Source organism: Callithrix jacchus, chromosome 7, assembly GCF_049354715.1.
Source record: "Callithrix jacchus isolate 240 chromosome 7, calJac240_pri, whole genome shotgun sequence".
NCBI lineage: Eukaryota > Metazoa > Chordata > Mammalia > Primates > Cebidae > Callithrix > Callithrix jacchus.
In genome coordinates, this window is record NC_133508.1 from 113,092,134 (window position 1) to 113,111,255 (window position 19,122).

Below are 19,122 nucleotides of genomic sequence, written 5' to 3' on the forward strand. Positions count from 1 at the left end.
GATTCATAAGAAGCTGCCAGACTTTTCCAGAGTGGCTATACCATTTCTCATTCTCTTTTCTTTTCTTTTTTTTTTTATCTCTTTACCATTTCTCATTCTCGTCAGCTATGTGTGAGTTCCAGTTGCTCTTCATTTTCACTAATACTTGGTATTGTCAGCTTTCTTTTCCTTTTTTAATTGATCCATTTTAATAGGTGCGTAGTGAGTAATGCTTTTTTTAAAAAAAATTAAAGCTATTCTGATAATTTTTTCAGCCAGCAGTGACTTTTTTTATGTTTTTTTTTTAACTGCTTTTAGTCGACCCTCTCTGATAGCATATTTTAACATCTGTTTCTTCAAGCAAAAGTTTTAGAATAAGTATTACTTTTAGAAAACCATAAAACAAATCTAATTCAATAACTATTATCTATGGACCAGGCAACATATTAGGTGTTGGTAGTACAAGAGATAGGACATTTGACTTTGAGACCCTCAGGTGTAATAAAGAGAAAAAATACACATATATTACCATTGGAGCACTATGTGATAAGTACCATAATAGAGAAATGTTTAAGGCAATGGAACCAAGAGTCTGCAACGTTTGTTGGTCAAAAGGAATTTAAAAGATAAGATATATTGGGTTTTTAGGAAGGAAAATTAACTCCAGATGGATTAAAGACTTAAACATAAGACCTAACACCATAAAAACCCTAGAAGAAAATCTAGGCAAAACCATTCAGGACATAGGAGTAGGCAAGGACTTCATGACCAAAACACCAAAAGCATTGGCAACAAAAGCCAAAATAGACAAATGGGACATAATCAAACTCCACCACTTCTGCACAGCAAAAGAAACAGTCATTAGAGTGAATCGGCAACCAACAGAATGGGAAAAAGTTTTTGCAGTTTACCCATCACAAAGGGCTGATATCCAGAATTTACAAAGAACTAAAACAGATTTACAAGAAAAAAAACAAGCCCATTCAAAAATGGGCAAAGGATATGAACAGACAATTTACAAAAGAAGACATACATGAGGCCAACAAACATATGAAAAAATACTCATCATCACTGGCCATTAGAGAAATGCAAATCAAAACTACATTGAGATACCATCTCATGCCAGTTAGAATGGTGATCATTAAAAAATCTGGAGACAGCAGATGCTGGAGAGGATGTGGAGAAATAGGAACACTTACACTGCTGGTGGGAGTGTAAATTAGTTCAACCATTGTGGAAGACAGTATGGCAATTCCTCAAGGACCTAGAAATAGAAATTCCATTTGACCCAGCAATCCCATTACTGGGTATATATCCAAAGGATTATAAATCGTTCTACTATAAGGGCACATGCACACGAATGTTCATTGCAGCACAGTTTACAATAGCAAAGACCTGGAACCAACCCAAATGCCCATTGATGATAGACTGGAAAGGGAAAATGTGGCCCATACACACCATGGAATATTATGCAGCAATAAAAAAAGATGAGTTCGTGTCCTTTGTAGGGACATGGATGAATCTGGAGAACATTATTCTCAGCAAACTGACACAAGAACAGAAAATGAAATACCACATGTTCTCACTTATAGGCGGGTGATGAACAATGAGAACACATGGACACAGGGAGGGGAGCACTACACACTGGGGTCTGTTGGGGGGAATACGGGAGGGACAGTGGTGGGGGGAGTTGGCGAGGGATAGCATGGGGAGAAATGCAAGATGTGGGTGAAGGGGAGGAAAGCAGCAAATACCTATGCAACTATCTTGCATGTTCTGCACATGTACCCCAAAACCTAAAAGGCAATAAAAAAACCTGTGTATAATATGTACTTCTAAATATGCTAAGTTATAAATATTTTAATAAAGTATATAAACATTTCTATAATTCAATCCTATAATGTATTTTTACTTCACCTAAATGAAAGTGAAGGGCAAGAAAAAGCAAGTAATCTGGTTATATTGCTCCATGTCTTTGCTACTTTACTATTTACATTCTGTTCTTTAGAAACTGTAATAATAATATTTACACAGTTTATGTTAGTATAGGACCAGAGTGAAGACTCTTTCTATGAATTGTCACACTTTGATAGTACCCAGTCTGTGAGTGGACAGTGGAAACTGCTACTATCTGCCATAATTTGATAAGACAGGTCCTAAAATATATAGTGAAAAGATGGGAACCGGTGCTTATTGTCAAGAACCGTGACAAGTTTGATATTTTTACCCTAACTGCAAGTAAGCAGTTTAGCCTGCCATATCTTCATGCTTGCTGTCAGAGGACAAGAAACTCCTGGTTAGAAACAAAGGATTTTATTACTAATGGCATTAGCAAGTAGCATAAGATTCATGCTTGTGTCAATTCCACTTAAATCCACCCTCCAAGATATGGAGTGGTCCAAGTAGATGTGGACACATTAGATTTGTGTCATAGCTGAGGAGCTGAGAACTCTGTTTTCTTAGGTAAGTTTCTTCTTGATGAAAGAACATACAGATTTAACCTATATTTTCATTTTGATGTAATTTGGATCAAAAGAGTTCTTTTCTCTTTGTGTAAAACGCATATAATTTATTCCATTGTATGGAAGGTAGTAGGTAGAGTCACATATTGATTAAAAAGTTATCCAATTAAGATGTTGTGTGAAAATATATTTTCTAAATGCATGTTCAGTGCAATAAAAAGTTACTTGAAGTTAATTTTTATTAACTTCTAAGCCATACATTGGTAAGCGTTGTTAAGGAACTTAGGACATTGATGTGTCTTAGATTTCTAAATTCAGATAGTTCTGTAGACGAGCAGGAATTAGAAGTGAAAATATTCCATTTGGGAGCATATTGTTGGTTAATAGTTGATTCCTGATGGTTACTCTGCAAAGATGTAATAGTTCACATGGATCTTTGTATCTTGTTGAAGGAATGTAATCAAACCAATTTGAAATAATTGGACGTCTTCCTAAACTCAGCTGTGTCTGCAGAAAAGCAAAATATTTTACTTTTATAATGTTTTGTAATTTGGATTAGTGTAAATTATTAACACTTATTTTTAATTTAAATTTAGAAAATAGATTACAAATTTATAAAACCCTTATAACTTTTTTCCAAAGTATTTTTACTTGAGGCAAGTATTTTATTTGCATTTTTTCACAAGGATAAACTTTAAATAATCTATATGTCTAAGGACACAAGGCAAAATTTTTTTACAACTATGGATCTGAACAAGTTTTTAATTTTAGTTGGATTCTACTTATATTTCATCAACTTCTTCCTGTAGAGTAGTTATGGTTGACTTAGCCACATAGTAAAATTATCTGTGAAACTATAAAAAATACCAGTGCTCAGGCCCTACTCCACAAATTCTGATTCAACTAGTCTGGGATTGGACACAGACAATGTAAGTCCTAAATGTTTCCCAGGAGATATCCATTGTAGAATAAGATTTTCATTATAGAGTAAAGCTTCATATATAAGAAGACCCAGGAGGCCCGTCCAAATGAAAAGTTGTCTTTTTTTTTTTTTTTCCATAGAGACGAGGTCTCACTGTGTTGCCCAGGTTAGTCTTGAACTTCTGAGCTCAAGTGATCCTCCTGACTTGGCCTCCCAAAGTACTGGGATTACAGGCCTGGGCCACCGCACCCAGCCTAAAGATGTCTTTTAAAGGTTTAGAAAGGCATCTTTAAAAATTAATCTTACAGGTCAAATGTCAATAGATTGACTTAGGAGGAAAAGACATTGCTGTATTACAGAAATATTCTCCACTAGAACATATACTCTACTGGCTACATGACACATTTCTTATCTAATTATATTACATATATAATGCATTCATTATTTTATTCAATTATTTAACTATTAAAGAATAAATACTTAACATTGTGGTAGGTGCTTGGGATAATTGCTAGGGTAGGTAAAATAGACACAGCCTCTGTGCTTGCAAGACTCATGGTGTAGAGGTAGAAACATCTAAACATATTTACAATAAAAAATATGTACTGTAATAGGGAAAACTACTGGGAAGTGTCGAAATGCAGAACAGAGGTATTTAAAGTGTTCTTTACGCAGTTTTAATGCTGCTCTTTACCTTCTTGCTCAATGCCATTTCACTTTCTTAAACTGCAATTGATTGGAACCCAGCTATAAATTTTTTGCCACTTAGGCAGGTGATTTTGGTCAACTCACTCTATCCTAGTGCTTTTCTACTGGGGTTGTATCTCAGGAATAGCATTTATGTAACTTGCTGAGAATTTATATGTTATGTAAAAATTGTGCAGGACTAATACTGGACCAAGGACAAGCAAGCTTCTGAAAATGAAAAAAAAAATCTTTTTGTTTTAAAAATATGTTGGCAAAATAATTTAATAAATTTGCTTTGCTTACAGTTGGCCCAGGCATTCCTTTAAAGGTTTAGAAAGGCATCTTTCATTGCTGAGGCATTAAAGAAAAAAAAAGCAGTGGAGTTATATCTTTTATGAGTTTATTTCTGAAATCACATCCTTAAAGGATAGGGGACTGCTGGATTCCTTCTTAATATGATTGGTTTAGATTTATAGGGGTAGCTTTCTCTCTATTAAATGGACTTATTTCTTGCTACTAATGGGAATAATTCAAAATGATACTGACACTTGCAGTTCATTTTGACAGGGGAAACATACGCTATATGCTGTTAATTATTCTCTCTAAACTTGGTATATTCCAGAAACCTTACCAAGGAGATCATCACATGTCCGAGGGTTAGATATTTTCGATTGAACAAATAAGCCTTTATTTATATTTTTATAATGCTTGACATTGCTTTGAGAACTTTAATGCAAAAATCTGTTTTTTGACATACGATTATATTTGTGGGGAGAAATGTAACCCTCATTTTGAAATATTCAACTAGAAAGGAGGTCTGTTAAATTTTTTTGATTCTGTTGTTAAAGGACAGAAATCTTAAAGTTTAAAAAATATCATTAGGATATAATATATATCTACTTAATACTAAAATACATATAACTTAAAATTCTTTCATATTTCTAAAAACATAAGAAGTAAAGAACTGTTTGAGATTTTCCCTATTATTTTTATTTTATTTTATTTTATTTTGAGACGGAGTTTCACTCTTGTTACCCTGGCTGGAGTGCAATGGCGCAATCTCGGCTCACTGCAACCTCCGCCTCCTGGGTTCAGGCAATTCTCCTGCCTCAGCCTCCTCAGTAGCTGGGATTACAGGCACGCGCCACCATGCCCAGCTAATTTTTTTGTATTTTTAGTAGAGACGGGGTTTCACCATGTTGACCAGGATGGTCTCATCTCTTGACCTCGTGATCCACCCACCTCGGCCTCCCAAAGTGCTGGGATTACAGGAGTGAGCCACTGCGCCTGGCCCTTCCCTATTATTTTTATTAATTGACATATACTCAGTGATCTGTCACTGGATGTAATCTGTAAATTAAAAATTAACTGAATTATAGAGTTGAATCTTAAGATTCACCGATATTTATGCCTTTTCCCCCCACTAAAAACAACAGTATTTTGCTTACCTCTATTTCCTTGACTGAAATGACAGAAAGTACTCTGGAACATAGTACCAAACATGTTTTGGCATCTTCGTGGATGTCAGCCAATTCACGATCAACCAATACTCTCACTCTTGAAGGGTAGAGTACTATTGTTAAGACAATGTTGATAGGGTTTTTTTCTCTTTCTAAGATTCCATATTGCAGTAATATTTTCAAGATATTAGACTGTCTTGTCTGAGCTACGTAAAGGAGAGGTGTGATGCCACTTAATGGGCTTGGACAGTATACTGGTGTGAAAGTTCTGTGAATTAAACAAAACAAAACTCATTGGATATAGAATTAAGAAATGTGACACTCTGTCTTACTAGTAATGGGTAAATAATATTATTATCTTAAATGTTAAATGTCTTCAATGTAGCTTTATATATTACTTAAAAAAAGTTTTTCACTCTATGAATCTAGACCAAACTGAAGGTTAAAACTCCTACCAAACAGTTAAACCCCCTTTACAGTTGTAAAAATAAGCAGAATCAATTTATCATATATGTAAAGTGTTTACTTTTAGTCATAGCAATTGTAGTTGAGAAACCTATAGTGCTTAGGACAGTATTACAAAACTGATGTAGCTCTGGAAAAAATAAAATGGAAAAGAAGGACAGATTAATTTTATTAATAGAAAAGAATGTGATCAGTTGCATATCTTTTTGTTTTTGTTCTTCTTGATCATATATCAGACATGAGCTTGAATTGAGTTTGGAGATTAGGAAAGGAGTAAATGCAACTATCTTTATTCTATGTTTTCACTTTAATAAAATTAGAATTGGTTGGGCTTAGGAAATGTAAATTATAGAGAGAGCTGTATCACATCCCTCAAGGGCAGAATTTTCTTCTTGAGTAAAAATTTGAGTCTCCTCTGAAATCTTATTTTTCCTAGAGTACCACATGAAGGCTAGAGTTAAAAATTTCCCTTCCCTTATGACAGAAATGAAAATTTTATTTTTTTCTAATGGTATATACTTCTTCCAGTTGTTTCCTTTAATAGACTTTTATGCTGTTATGTTGGTCAGTGTAACTATTGTTGTGGTGTCCTTGACCACAGGGGATTTTATCAGCAAGCCATAATTATTAGCAAGCCATAATTTTGCCAAGTAATGTGGTTTTTAGGCTGACAAAAGTGAAATTTTATTAATGATTTTTGTCTCTGGAATTCCCTTTACTGGCCTAATAAAATACAGCAGAAAAGCACAGAAAGTATAAATATTGATTTTAGACAACTACTCAGAGCAAGGAAAGTCTTATGAAAAAAGGGGAACTTTGGGGCTGGGCGTGGTGGCTCATGCCTGTAATCCCAGCACTTTGGGAGGCTGAGGCGGGAGGATCACAAGGTCAAGAGATCAAGACCATCCTGGCCAACATGGTGAAACCCTGTCTCAAAAAAAAAAAAAAGAAAAGAAAAGAAAAGAGGGGAACTTTAACATTGCATATATAGTACTTAAGTAAAATGGTAGGCAGCATGGTATAATGTTATAAACAACAGAGACAAGTGTTCTAGGTTCTAAGTTTTGACTCTTCTAATTGTGCAAGTTGTGTGATCTTGGGCAAGTTGGCCTCTTTACATCTGTTTCCACAAGCATTTATGTACTCATTTGCTCATTCCCTCATTACCTACTTAACACTTGCTTGTCTAGAGTGCACAGAGGAGTAGATACACCGAGATGAAAGATATAGTTCTTGATTATTATTATAATCTAGTAAGGAAAACACAAGAAATTGTATAAAAGCAATACAAGGTGATAATCACAATGATAGAAGCATGTTTAGGTACTGTAGTAGCACTGAGGAGGGGTATCTAACTCTATCTGAAATGGTCATTTTCTGTATGTTATCCAGAAACCGATTTGAAAGATGAGCAGGTGTTTTCCAATAAAAAGATTCAAAAGAATGTTTTAGGCACGAGCATAAACCAGCACTGGAGGATTGCTATACCTGTGCCAGCTATAGAAAATTAATGTTTTGTAATAGATGAGCTGTTTTCAAACTGTTTTTGAAGAATCTGACAAAACCAAGAAAAGAGAGTTTTTCTGGTTGAAGTCCTAGAGCCCTTACCCCTACTGGGTCTTGTTTAGGAATCCAAAAAGTATATAGTAGGAAACTAGTTTATGTCCAGAGCTTCACCAAATTCTGATGCAAGAATTTTGTAATTAAAAAAATAATGTAGTGTAGTGCAAAGTAGCATTTTAGAAATCAAGATGTAAGTTTTTGTCATAACTCTGTCACTGGGACTATACTTTTATATATGTATGTATGTATGTATGTGTACACAAATATGTATACAAAGAGGATATATATGTATGTATATACATATGAATATGGATATGTATTATTTCCTCTCTCTCCTGGAATCATCTCCAGATCAGTAATGTCCTGGACATCTCATCCTTTCTTTTTATAAATACTTCCAACACATAGAGAACTTCTAAACTACTTCTCTTTCTACATTATCTACCATTGGTATGCAGTTTTCCAAACCGCCACTGCATCCAGGTCTTTCACATTTCTTTGCTTTATATATATTCTTCTCCCCCACCTTTTTTTTTTTCAATTTTGCGGTAAGTCTAGCTCATCTTTATGAGATCTTGTCTAATAAACTCTTTTATGAAGTTTTCTTTGATTACCCTGATACACCTCATACTCCTCAGGGCACTTTGTACATAACTACATTAAATTTGTATCATGGCCAGGAGTGGTGGCTCATGCCTGTAATTCTAGCACTGTGGGAGGCTGAGGCAGGTGGATCACCTGAGGTCAGGAGTTTGAGGCCAGCCTGACCAACATGGAGCAACCCCATCTCTATTAAAAATACCAAATTAGCCGGGCATGGTGATGCATGCCTGTAATCCCATCTACTCTAGAGACTGAGGCAGGAGAATTGCTTGAACCCAGGAGGTGGAGGTTGCATTCTAGGCTAGGCAACACGAGCGAAACTCCATCTCCAAAATAAATAAATAAATAAATTTGTATCATTTGGAAAACTTATTTAACATCTCTAAACTCTCATTTTCTCATCTTCAAAATAAATGGTTAAGCAAAACAATCTACAAAAGTGTAAGCTCCCAAAACACAGTAATTTTCATGTTAATTCAGGACTATATATTTATTTAAGTGCCTAGAACAATGCTGGGCCCACATTAGGCACTCAAATATTTGTTAATTGGGAATTTTTTACTGGAAATTTTGACTATATATATGTGATAGTAAAAAATTCCTTGAATTTGTCCTGTAGCTTTCAGGCCTAACAAGATTTTTGTTGATGTGCAATTACTTAAACTTTTCAAAGGCAATTCAATGTATTCATCTCGCTAGTCCTTAAGAAAATATTTGACTTAAGAACCCTATAAGTATGGGAATTTGAGAGACTTAGGAGACAAAATATACCATAAGTGGTCATTATTAAGATTTAGAGATATTAGTGGATTCTAAGATATTAAGATTGACATTACCTTTAGAAGATATTGAATGAATACTGAAAAACGTTGGAAACATGAATAAAACTCAAATATATTTAAAATGAGATTTAAAAGTCTAATCTGTACCCAAATGACATATGATTAATCCTCATGTTTAAAGAGTATGTTACTGTAAACCAGAATTTGCTTAATCTGTGGTGACAGTTAATTATAGCAGTACTTATATGGATGAAGTACAGCAAGCAAAGCAAGAATCAGTTTTTAAATGTGAGGTTAATGAACTGAGCCCTTGGTATCTGAAAACCTGTCATAATGCTTATGAAATGGGGCACAATATTTTCATATAGACACTCAGAGAATGATTCTGTTTTTTAGCTATAATTATTTCTAATTTTTTCCCATCTCATTCTCCTTCTGTTTCTGAAAAATCTGATAGATGCTTCCCCATAACAATTTTATGTGTGTGATATTTCACGTAATTGACTTTCTTAACACTTTGTTTTCCTGTTACTCAGTTGGGCTAGTCTCTCCAAGTGACCCATTTATCTCTTTGGGTATTTCTCCTCAACTGTCTCTCACTGGCTCCTCTTCCTCTGCCCTCAACATCCAAGTAAGTATGCATGGCCTTTAGACCAATTTTATTTGACTATTCTCAGGAAAGTTCATTTACGACCATACTTCAATTCCTGTCCATTTATTTATTTCAACAAAGATTGAATGCATACTATATGCCAGGAACTGTTTTAGGGGCTTGGGTTATATCAAGAAACAAAATAAATATCCCTACTGTCTTTCTTATATCATAGTGAATGATTAACAAGAATATAGGATGAACATAGTAAACAAGCAAATTTTATATTAGATGCTGACAAGTGCTTGGGAAAAAAAAAAGTAGAGCAGAGTAAGTATGGGTATGCTGTGGGTGGATACAATTAGGGCATTTAAAAATATTAAATAGGATGATAGGAGAGTACATTATTGAAAGATGACATTTGAACAAAGACAAGAAGGAAGTGAGGAAGTTAACCATTTGGATATTTCATGGCCCTTTGGTGGAAGAGTGTGCCTGGAGTGATGAAGGGAGAATAAAGGAACCTGTGTGGCTCAAAGAGAACAGAGGTAATGGGATGCCACATTATTTAGAGCTTTATGGGTCACTGTATGAACGTCCCCTTTTACTCTATAGCAAATGGACAAGCCATTGGATGTTCTGAGTAGAAGAGTAATGTGATCTGCCATTTGTTGAGAATTTGTTATAGGATAGAAGGAAGGAAATCACTTAGCTTGGAACATAGTAGTGTAGGCAACCAGATGCTGTATATTATTTGCAGGTAGAACCAACAGATATCCTAACATAGATGTGAGATGTAAAAGAAACATTAAGGATGGCACTGTATGTCCAGCCATGTACTTCACATCTCTACCTGGATATCCATTAGGTAGTGCAAACTCATATTTCCAAAACTTAGGTTTTTTTGTAATATTTTATCTTGATAAGTTTGTGGCATGACCATTTTGGTAGGCTGAATAATGGCTTCTCAGTATGGCAAATATGACTTTGCAGAAATGATTAAGATCTTGAGGTGGGAGATTAACTAGGTGGGCCCATGTAATTCCAGAAGTCCTTGTAAGTGCAGAGAATGTTGGAAGCAGAGTCAATGAATAAGATATGATGACATTATAGTGCTAACTTTGAAGATGAAGAGGCCATCAGCCAAGGAATGTAGATGGCCTCTGAAAGCTGGCAAAGGCAAGGAAACAGATTCTTCCCTAAAGCCTCCATAAGGGACCAGACCTACTAACAATTTGATTTAGCTCTGTAAGACTCATTTTGGACTTCTGATCTCCAGAACTATAAGAACTAAACTGTAAATTTGTGTTGTTTTAAGCCACCACGTTTGTGGCAGTTTATTGCAGGAGCAACAGGAAACTAATACAATTTTCAACCACTCTCAAAATTTAGAAATCTGAAGATTAACTCTTTTTTCTCTTAGATCCTCCAATTCTGATCACTTACTGTGTCTTGCTATTTTGTCTAAAGATCTCTCTCCTTTCTCCCACTGCTATTGTTTCAGTTTAAGTTATCATTATAATTTACCTGGACAGTTGTAGTATCAAAGGGCGACTGTAGGTTGGGAGGTATGTTGGCAGAGCAGAATTCGTTCTCCCCTCAAAACTATTATAAATACACGTGTAAACTAAGTACACACACTATGCATGCTATGCAAATTCAGCCTCAGGGATCTTCTCTAATCACTTCCCTTTGAAAAAATTAGATCACTTTCCCCCAACTCTTCCTGCATAGAACACTGTACTTGCAGTACTTGAGTAGTCTGCTAACTGGTTTCCCTACGCTAGCTGCAACCTATGTTCCCAAAATCGAGTATTCAAATGGGGGCTGATGAATCTTTTTAATTCTACAAGTTGACCTTCACTGGCCAGGCGTTACCTGTGGTATCAATTTCATGTTCCTCAGTCTGGTCTACAAAGTCCTTCATTCTTTCAATTCCAGTCTTCATTTCTCTTACTACCTGATTCGGATCTCACTCTCTAGCTATTACTAAACTGCTTGTAGTCATTGGATACAACAGTGTTGTTTGTGTCTCCCTTAGTTTCAGTCATCCTCTTTCTGTCTAGATTACATGTCTTCAAGGGAACAAAATAAAAACTCTCCATTGTCTTTTAAAAATCAGTTTAAGACATCACCTATTCTAGTGAGCCTTCTCAGATACCTATTCCTCCCTGTTAACAGTTTCCTTCTCTGCTCTCTCTACCTGTACATGCTTCTATTTTTGTACCTATGGAGTAGTTATAATTGCTGTTTGCCTTTATGCCTCACTTCCAGTATGTAAGCTCTCTAAAATCAGGAAATATGTCTACTTTGTTTTTGTATCCCCAATAAATAACATAGTGCCTGGCACTTAGAAAATGCTTAATAAATTATTATTGTTATTTGGAATGGAATGACATTTTGTCTCTTAAGTCACCTACAATCTGTCACACCGTGGCATTTAGATGTTTTTTGCAGGTTTGTGGTGAAAATGAACAAACTTGAATTTCTTTCCCTCATTAATTCTATCTCCTCTCCTCCAGAGAGATATAATAGGGAACTTATCGAATTAGAGTGTAAACAAGGGAGGATGACCAAAGAATGATATTGTCAAAGTCAAGAACAACGGGAAATTTGTAATATTCATCATGAGGACATAATAGGTGTGTTCAAATATTTGAGAAGTTTTCATTTAGAAAAGAGTTAACAAATTGATCTTTATGGCTACAGGGGCAGTGTTGGAGAAATGCACGCAGATTTCAGCATAGTACGAGAAAGAATAATCAAATAAAGGTGTTTCAAAATTCACTAATTCAACAAAATCTTGATTGAACAGTTGCTATGTATCTGACATAGTTTTACACACACTATTCATAAGGATAGCGAGCAAACAAACCAATGAAACAAGGAACAACAGTAAATAAACAGGTCAGTGATCAGTGGATGCAGAGAATTAAAGTAAAATACTATGATAATGACTAAGTGGTTTCTTTAGATCGTGTGAGTAGGAAAGGCCTCTTTGAGAAGATGATACTTATACTGTGACCTAGCTGATGAGGAGGAAGATCCAAATTTTTCAGGCAGAGGGAACAGTATTATGAGGCCTTCCCGGCAGGAATGAACTTGGAAAAACAAGGACCCCCAAGGCAAAGGAATGGTTTACCTCAGGAAATAGTTAACTCATTACTACTAGAATTGCTCAAGAAGAGACCAATGAGCATCAACCAGTGATGCCCTGCAGAGGGTTGCTGTCCAGAGTAAAGGTCTGCTAATGAATTCTTAGGCTTCATCCAAATTTAAAATTCTATGATTCTGAAAGGTCCAAATGATGTTGTGATCAGTAGAACTGGCCTGTAATGGGTTATACCTTGTGCATGCATCTAAATTGAAATTTATTAATTTTAAACCTGTCTTAAGACAGTTATTAATGGTACTCTATCATGTTCTACAATGTTTCTCTTTGTTTCATTTTCCTTCCAGCTTTCCTCTCTGTACTTCCTTTTCTAATTTGTAAAAATTTATTCTCTATCCCTCTGTTTGACTCCATTTTTCTTTCTCATGGGCCTTTCAGGGTTATAGACAGGCACTACTTAGCCCAGCTAGTGACAGTCAGCTTTAGAAGCTTTGCTGATCTCTTCCGTAGTTACAAATATAATAGTTGCTTAAAACACAAAGAAGTACTATTCGGTGGTTTTGTTTACTGTTGTTTCCAAACCACAGCTGTCAGTTCATGTACTTTAGTAATCATTAAGAAATGAAATCCAGTGGTTCTCCAATACCACAGTGATGCACAAACAAGGAAAAACTCTGCTTTAGGCAGAACCTAAATTGATTTAGTCTTTAACTGATTTTGTCACTTTTGTTTTTCATTGCATACATGCATCTATCATTGCACCTAATACGGTGCTGCATACATAGAAAAGTGATCAATAAATACTTTGCTGAATGAATGAACACATGCATATTTGTTTTATTCAGATGAATATCTAAAATCAAAGAATAAATTAAAGTTAGTGCAAACTAGGTAACTTTAGAATCTATATTACAGGCTCTATCAAGATGATACATTGGAGATTTTATTTTCATGAGATCCTCAGTAGTATGCATTAGGTAGATTGATATGTGAAGCCTATAAAAATTTGGCTCTATAATAGATAGCATCAGGTACTTGACCTTCATTATGCTCAAATTTGGAGAATTTGGGGTCCAATTTATCAATGTTTAACACACAAATAGAGAATTGCTGTGTTTAATAAGTATTACTCTGTGAAGATGTATGCATATTCCCAATTGTACTTTGAAAGTCAGCTTATAAACATATATAAATATAAAATCTCAGGATTCTCAGAAATAGGAGATCATAGTGTTATATAATCAGTGTCTTTGTTTAGAGAAACTTGTTGTTTAGCACTAACATGTAGACTGTGTAGAACAGAATCACTAATGATTTATAGGTACATAATAATGTACATATAGGTAAAAATGAAATACATAAAGAGTAAAGGAGTGAACAAATGGTCAAGCAATTAGGTGAGAATTCCTTATTTCACATACAGCCACTATTCATATTAATTTTAGAAAAAAGAAGCACTTTACTCTCCTAAAGATAAATTTTCTTATTCTATAGTGAAAACATGTGAGATTATTACCTCCATATCAGTGCCAGGTTACAGCTTCTGTCTTGAACATAGTTTTTTGTCTTCTTGAGAAGCAATTCCACGAAGTCAGGATTACCTTTTCTGGCAAAAACCCAGAACAGAATTGTATTCACACATATTTCGGTAAAGTCGAGGTTAAAACTTACTTCAAAACGATATCCTGATTTTTCCACAAATGCAATGTAATCTGTGAGTAGTGAGTCAAAACCATCCAAGTCCACATGCTTCAGAATTTTTGCCAGTGACCTGTAAATCCTAGGTTCATAACAGTGATATCCCCACTGACCCAAAAACTGCAAAGAGGGTCTTTTAACAATTTTGTCAAGGAGATTACAGAATATATTGCTTCTTGGACAAGAAGTCTTACGACATAATTTAGTCGATTTACTCATTGTTACTTATAGCAGCAGTGTAGAAATAAAATCAGAGGTAAGCATACTGTAATCCTCCAGTTACATAGTTTGATGATGTGGTAGGCTTTACTCCACAAACAGAAGTGCCCTTTAAACTGTAACCAGGAAAAATATGTGAGATATTACCATAAAGTAATGGATGACATCACAATAGGTGATTTGTCACCAGCATAGGTCAGAGATTGGAGCTATTATATGTAACTGGTGACATTTGAAAGAGACATGTTGGACAGAAATGGCATGCATGAAAGCTAAGATAATATATTTAATTTTCTAAGAATTCAGTTCAAGGTAGCCGGCATATTTCTCAAGTTCTGCATGTTTCTGCAGTAGACTAAATAATAGTAATAAACAGATTAATTATCCTTTGTGGACATTATATAAGCAGAAAATGATTGCTAGACTGAATAAATTCAACTGTTGTTCACATGTTCTGCATGAATACCTATGCTCTTAATCATCATCGACTATTTTCCCCTATCTTATAGTTGAGGAAATTGAGGCTTCATGGGTAGTTTTTGTTGTTTTTTGTTTTTGTTTTCTGAGCAGGGTCTCAGTCTGTCACCCAAGCTGGAGTGCAGTGGTATGATCATGGCTCACTGTGGCCTTGGCCTCCTGGGCTCAAGCGACTCTCCCACCTTTTTCCCAAGTAACTGGGACTACAGGCATGCAATGCCATGCCCAGCTAATTTTTGTATTTTTTGTAGAGACAGAGTTATGCCATGTTGGCCATGCTGGTCTTGCACTCCCAAGCTCAAGTGATCTGCCTGCCTCAACCTCCCAAAGTGCTAGAATTACAGGCTTGAGGCCCTTGTCTGACTGAGGCATACATAGGTAAGGTAACTTGTCAGCATATTCATCTAAGTAACCCATTTATTTTATTTAAGAGAAAGGATGTCATACAATATTAACCAAAATTTAAAGACTTTGTTTTAGAATTTTAAATTTTAGAGAAATTTTCCTCTATAAACCAGGCAGAATGTATACAATTCAGGCATGAAAGGTACTTCAAGCTTGATATGGTGCCCTTGCCCCAGTACAATAAAGGGGAAAGATGTTACGGTTGTTTTTATCATTATTCTGTAGTTAATTTTTCAGCCACCTTTTTATACCATTCACAGAGTGATCAGAGTTAACAACCTTGGGTATATATATTAGCATTTTTAAAGGTAATTAAATATTTTCCTTTTCCTTTCCATATTTTTCTTTCAGTCACATGAATGATGTCTCTTTAGTAAGCAAAATTATAACTTTAGATTTACTATAGTTCCACTAATACTGCATTTTATTTTATAAACTCTAAACTGTCTTTTTCCAGCTGGACAACCTAATTAAACTAACTACATATTGTCATCTTTCTGAAAAGCAAATTTTGTTGTTTTCTTTCGCTTTTTCTGTTCTAATTTTTTTGCCTCAAAAAAATTTTTATTTTATTAATTTCTTAATACATAAAACTTACAAAAAGTGGAAACATTATAGAGCCAGTAAAAATTCCTCCCTTAGATAATCATGCTAGCAGTTTTATGTATAGCCTTTTAAATATATTTTTGCTTATGCGTGTATAAAATTTTGTCATTTTTTTAAAAAAGAATAATACCTAATCTGAAAAATTTTTGTCATTTTTATACAAATAGGATAACATTATACATATCCTTTTTTATGAGTTGCTTTTTATTTCTATAACAATGTATTATTATTACCTTTGTATGACCATATATGGTCATACATGCTAACTATGTGTACTACTTGTTACATATCAGGTACTGTTTTAAGTGCTTTATATATTAACTCCTTTAATTCTTACAATAACTTAACAGATAAGGAAGCTGAGATATAGAGCTTAAGTGTCTTGCCCAAGATCATTTGTCTAGTAAGTGGTACAGCTGGAATTTGAATCCAAGGAGAATGGGGCTAGAGATTTTCTCTCTACTTTCACCTGGTTCTCCAAAGACAGCTACCTTTCCTTTTTTATGGCTAGTTTATGAAGAGTAGTCATGAAATAAGAGCTCTACAATTATATGTCAAAAGCAGAAGATAGATAGTAGGTTAATCCTGCTTTTGGGAAAAAGTGTTCAGAATATCCATTAAAGTAATACTATTGTAAATCTGTGAATATGAAAACTTGAGTGATTCTTTTCTCCTTTTTATTTATACTTTCTTGATAATTTGAATATCAGTGTGTATTTTTTTGCAGTTATGAGAAACAAGTCATGCTCACTTTGAAAATAATAACCACAACATAGTAAGTCAAAACTGTTGCTGTATTAGTTCTTTAAAATTTTTAAAAAGTTGGCCAGGCATGGTGGCTTATGCCTATAATCCCAGCATTTAGGGAGGCCAAGGCAGGAGGATCACTTGAGGTCAGGAGTTCAAGAACAGCCTGGCCAACATGGTGAAACCCCATCTCTACTAAAAATACAAAAATTAGCCAGGTGTGGTGGCGTGTACCTGTAATCCTAGCTACTTGGGAGGCTGAGGCAAGAGAATGGCTTGAAGACAGGATGTGGAGGTTGCAGTGAGCCAAGATCATGCCATTGCCCTCCAGCCTGGGTGACAGAGTGAGTGAGACTGTTTCAAAAAAAAATTTTTTTTTAAGTTATTTTCACTGCTAATATGTTAAGTCTGTCCTGCAGACTCTGGCCAAGCGACAGATGAATGGAGTACACAGACACAGACTTGCCGGTCAGCACAGCTAGGGGACTCCTGCCAGAGTCAGCAGCAGCCTCCATAAGTGATAAGCCAGTGGAGCTCACATTTATTTAGCACAAATTTAATGACAAAGGCCTAGAGCAAACATCATTTGTGGGTAATTGACATTGTTGACCTCCCAAGTAGGGAGCAGTCCCGTGCATGATGATCAAAGGGTGGTTTCCAGAGAAATAGGTTAACAAACTTATCTAGGTAAATTCCTTTGCACTTCCTTGTTATCTGCCCTATGCTATTAGCTCAAGGTAAGAGGATTAGTCTGCCTTCAGCCATAACCCTTTCCTAAAGCTTTTGCAAAATCTCCCGGCCTTCCAAGCAGAATTGCATTTTTTCTACAATTTTTCCCAACCACCCTGACTGATCTACATCTCCACAGTTTCTGTTTTTTGATCAGGTTTTGTAGATTGAAGAGTACAGATGTGTGCAGCAACAGGTTTGTCAAGCACTGTGGTTATAAGTTGTGTTCCAGCTTTGCATTCTAGAATTAGTAAATAACATCAGACAAAAATGAGTATAATCAGTAACATTCTTTTCCAATCAAGGAGTGACATGTAGTGTTACTTGGCACCTCAGTCCAATGTATGCCATTAATGAGGGACCCCACCAGGGATATATTAATCCTTTCTAGCCAAGCAATCACATCGTTAGAGGCTAGGAAGGGAGTGTCTGCCTAAGTAACAAGCGGAAAAAAAGGCAGATTTAGAAGACAGGCTCAATAGAGTGTAGCAGGTACAGATTGCAGGCAGAATGAGAGAATAAACAAGGAAAAAATTATCTGGACTGAATGATGTTTGGAATAGGATTCGCTCAGCCTCCTGAGTTGTTTTTTTCAGCATTCCCCAGGTAATGTCCAGGGCTTGTGTTGTCCAAGGAAGTTGTAACATATGGGGCTGTGGGTCCTGCAGGGTCATTTTTTTATTTCTGATACCGAGTTGGGTCCTAGCCATGCCATGGTATGGTTTGATGTGTTGTGCGGGGATCCAAAGAGGACCTGAGGGGCTGTGAACACAAGTGTATCCTCTTCCCTATGTGAGCAAATCATTTGGACCACACCATACATTACTATTCACATCTTTCCATAAAACTGTGGGTTTTATGTCTTATGAGGTTTTAGCAAAGTGCTTTTATATAGCTGATTGAAATTTGCCATTTAAGTTTAAGAAATTAAGGGTAAATAAGGCTTGTGCTAGTAGTGTTGCAGGGTCCTTACTCATATCCCCCCTTTTTTGTTTTCTAAGCATATTTTACTACTTTTGTAGGCAAAACTACAGGAGTATAAAATAAAAACTGAAGTAGTTTGTCAGCAGGAAGGGCATGTTCTATCTGGCCTGTATAATCAGAGAGTGTTATCTGAAGATCTAGAGATAGGGTCAATACTGCTTCAAATGGCTTTTTACTTAGAGGTATTTTTATGAAGTCAGGGTCCATAAGCTAGCAACAGATTGCACTGTCTGTAGCCCATATAGATGACTTTACTAACTAGCTGGATATAGGGAGAGAGTGTTTTAGTTGAGGTATGTGAGCAAAAAAATCCACTGTAGGAAGCACAGCCCTGGGGACATCTGTCCTATTAATCCTCTTGGGGAATGTTTAGTAGGAAAAACAAACAATTGAACTGAATATTTTGGGTCTATGCAATCTAGTTGCCTCTGAGAAATAGCTTGTTCTGTTTTCTCAATTTCCCTTTTTTGCTGGAGGGGTTAAATACTTGGGAGAATCTAGAACTGTATTGCGCTTTAGGATAGAAAACAGGTTTTGCAATTTATCAGTAGTTATGCCCAAGGTGGGGTGAAGCCAGTTAATAACTCTCAGTAATTTTTGATAAACATTTAAGATACGTTAGTTACTAGT

The 19,122-nt window shown here is 35.5% G+C and overlaps 2 protein-coding genes across 22 annotated transcripts in view; one reads left to right on the top strand and one right to left on the bottom strand.

Moving 5' to 3' along the window:
• Positions 1 to 19,122, top strand: part of MSH4 (mutS homolog 4) — a 296,009-nt gene that overhangs the window by 104,970 nt on the left and 171,917 nt on the right. The window lies entirely within an intron of this gene.
• On the bottom strand, positions 2,663 to 14,666 carry ASB17 (ankyrin repeat and SOCS box containing 17). The gene is made up of 3 exons (XM_002750983.6): positions 14,144 to 14,666; positions 5,499 to 5,778; positions 2,663 to 2,948 (listed from the first exon to the last, which is right to left on the bottom strand). The coding sequence occupies exons 1-3, from the start codon at positions 14,542 to 14,544 to the stop codon at positions 2,742 to 2,744; spliced, it is 888 nt and encodes a 295-aa protein (XP_002751029.1). The 5' UTR covers positions 14,545 to 14,666; the 3' UTR covers positions 2,663 to 2,741.

Excerpts from the sequence above, each read along its gene's own strand:
- ASB17 (XM_002750983.6), bottom strand. The coding sequence starts at position 14,544 with ATGAGTAAATCGACTAAATTATGTCGTAAGACTTCTTGTCCAAGAAGC. Across the intron at positions 5,779-14,143 it reads AACCTGGCACTGATATGGAG|AACTTTCACACCAGTATACT; the intron begins GTAATAATCTCA and ends TTTAATTCACAG. Across the intron at positions 2,949-5,498 it reads TTTCAGTCAAGGAAATAGAG|ACACAGCTGAGTTTAGGAAG; the intron begins GTAAGCAAAATA and ends GCTTTTCTGCAG.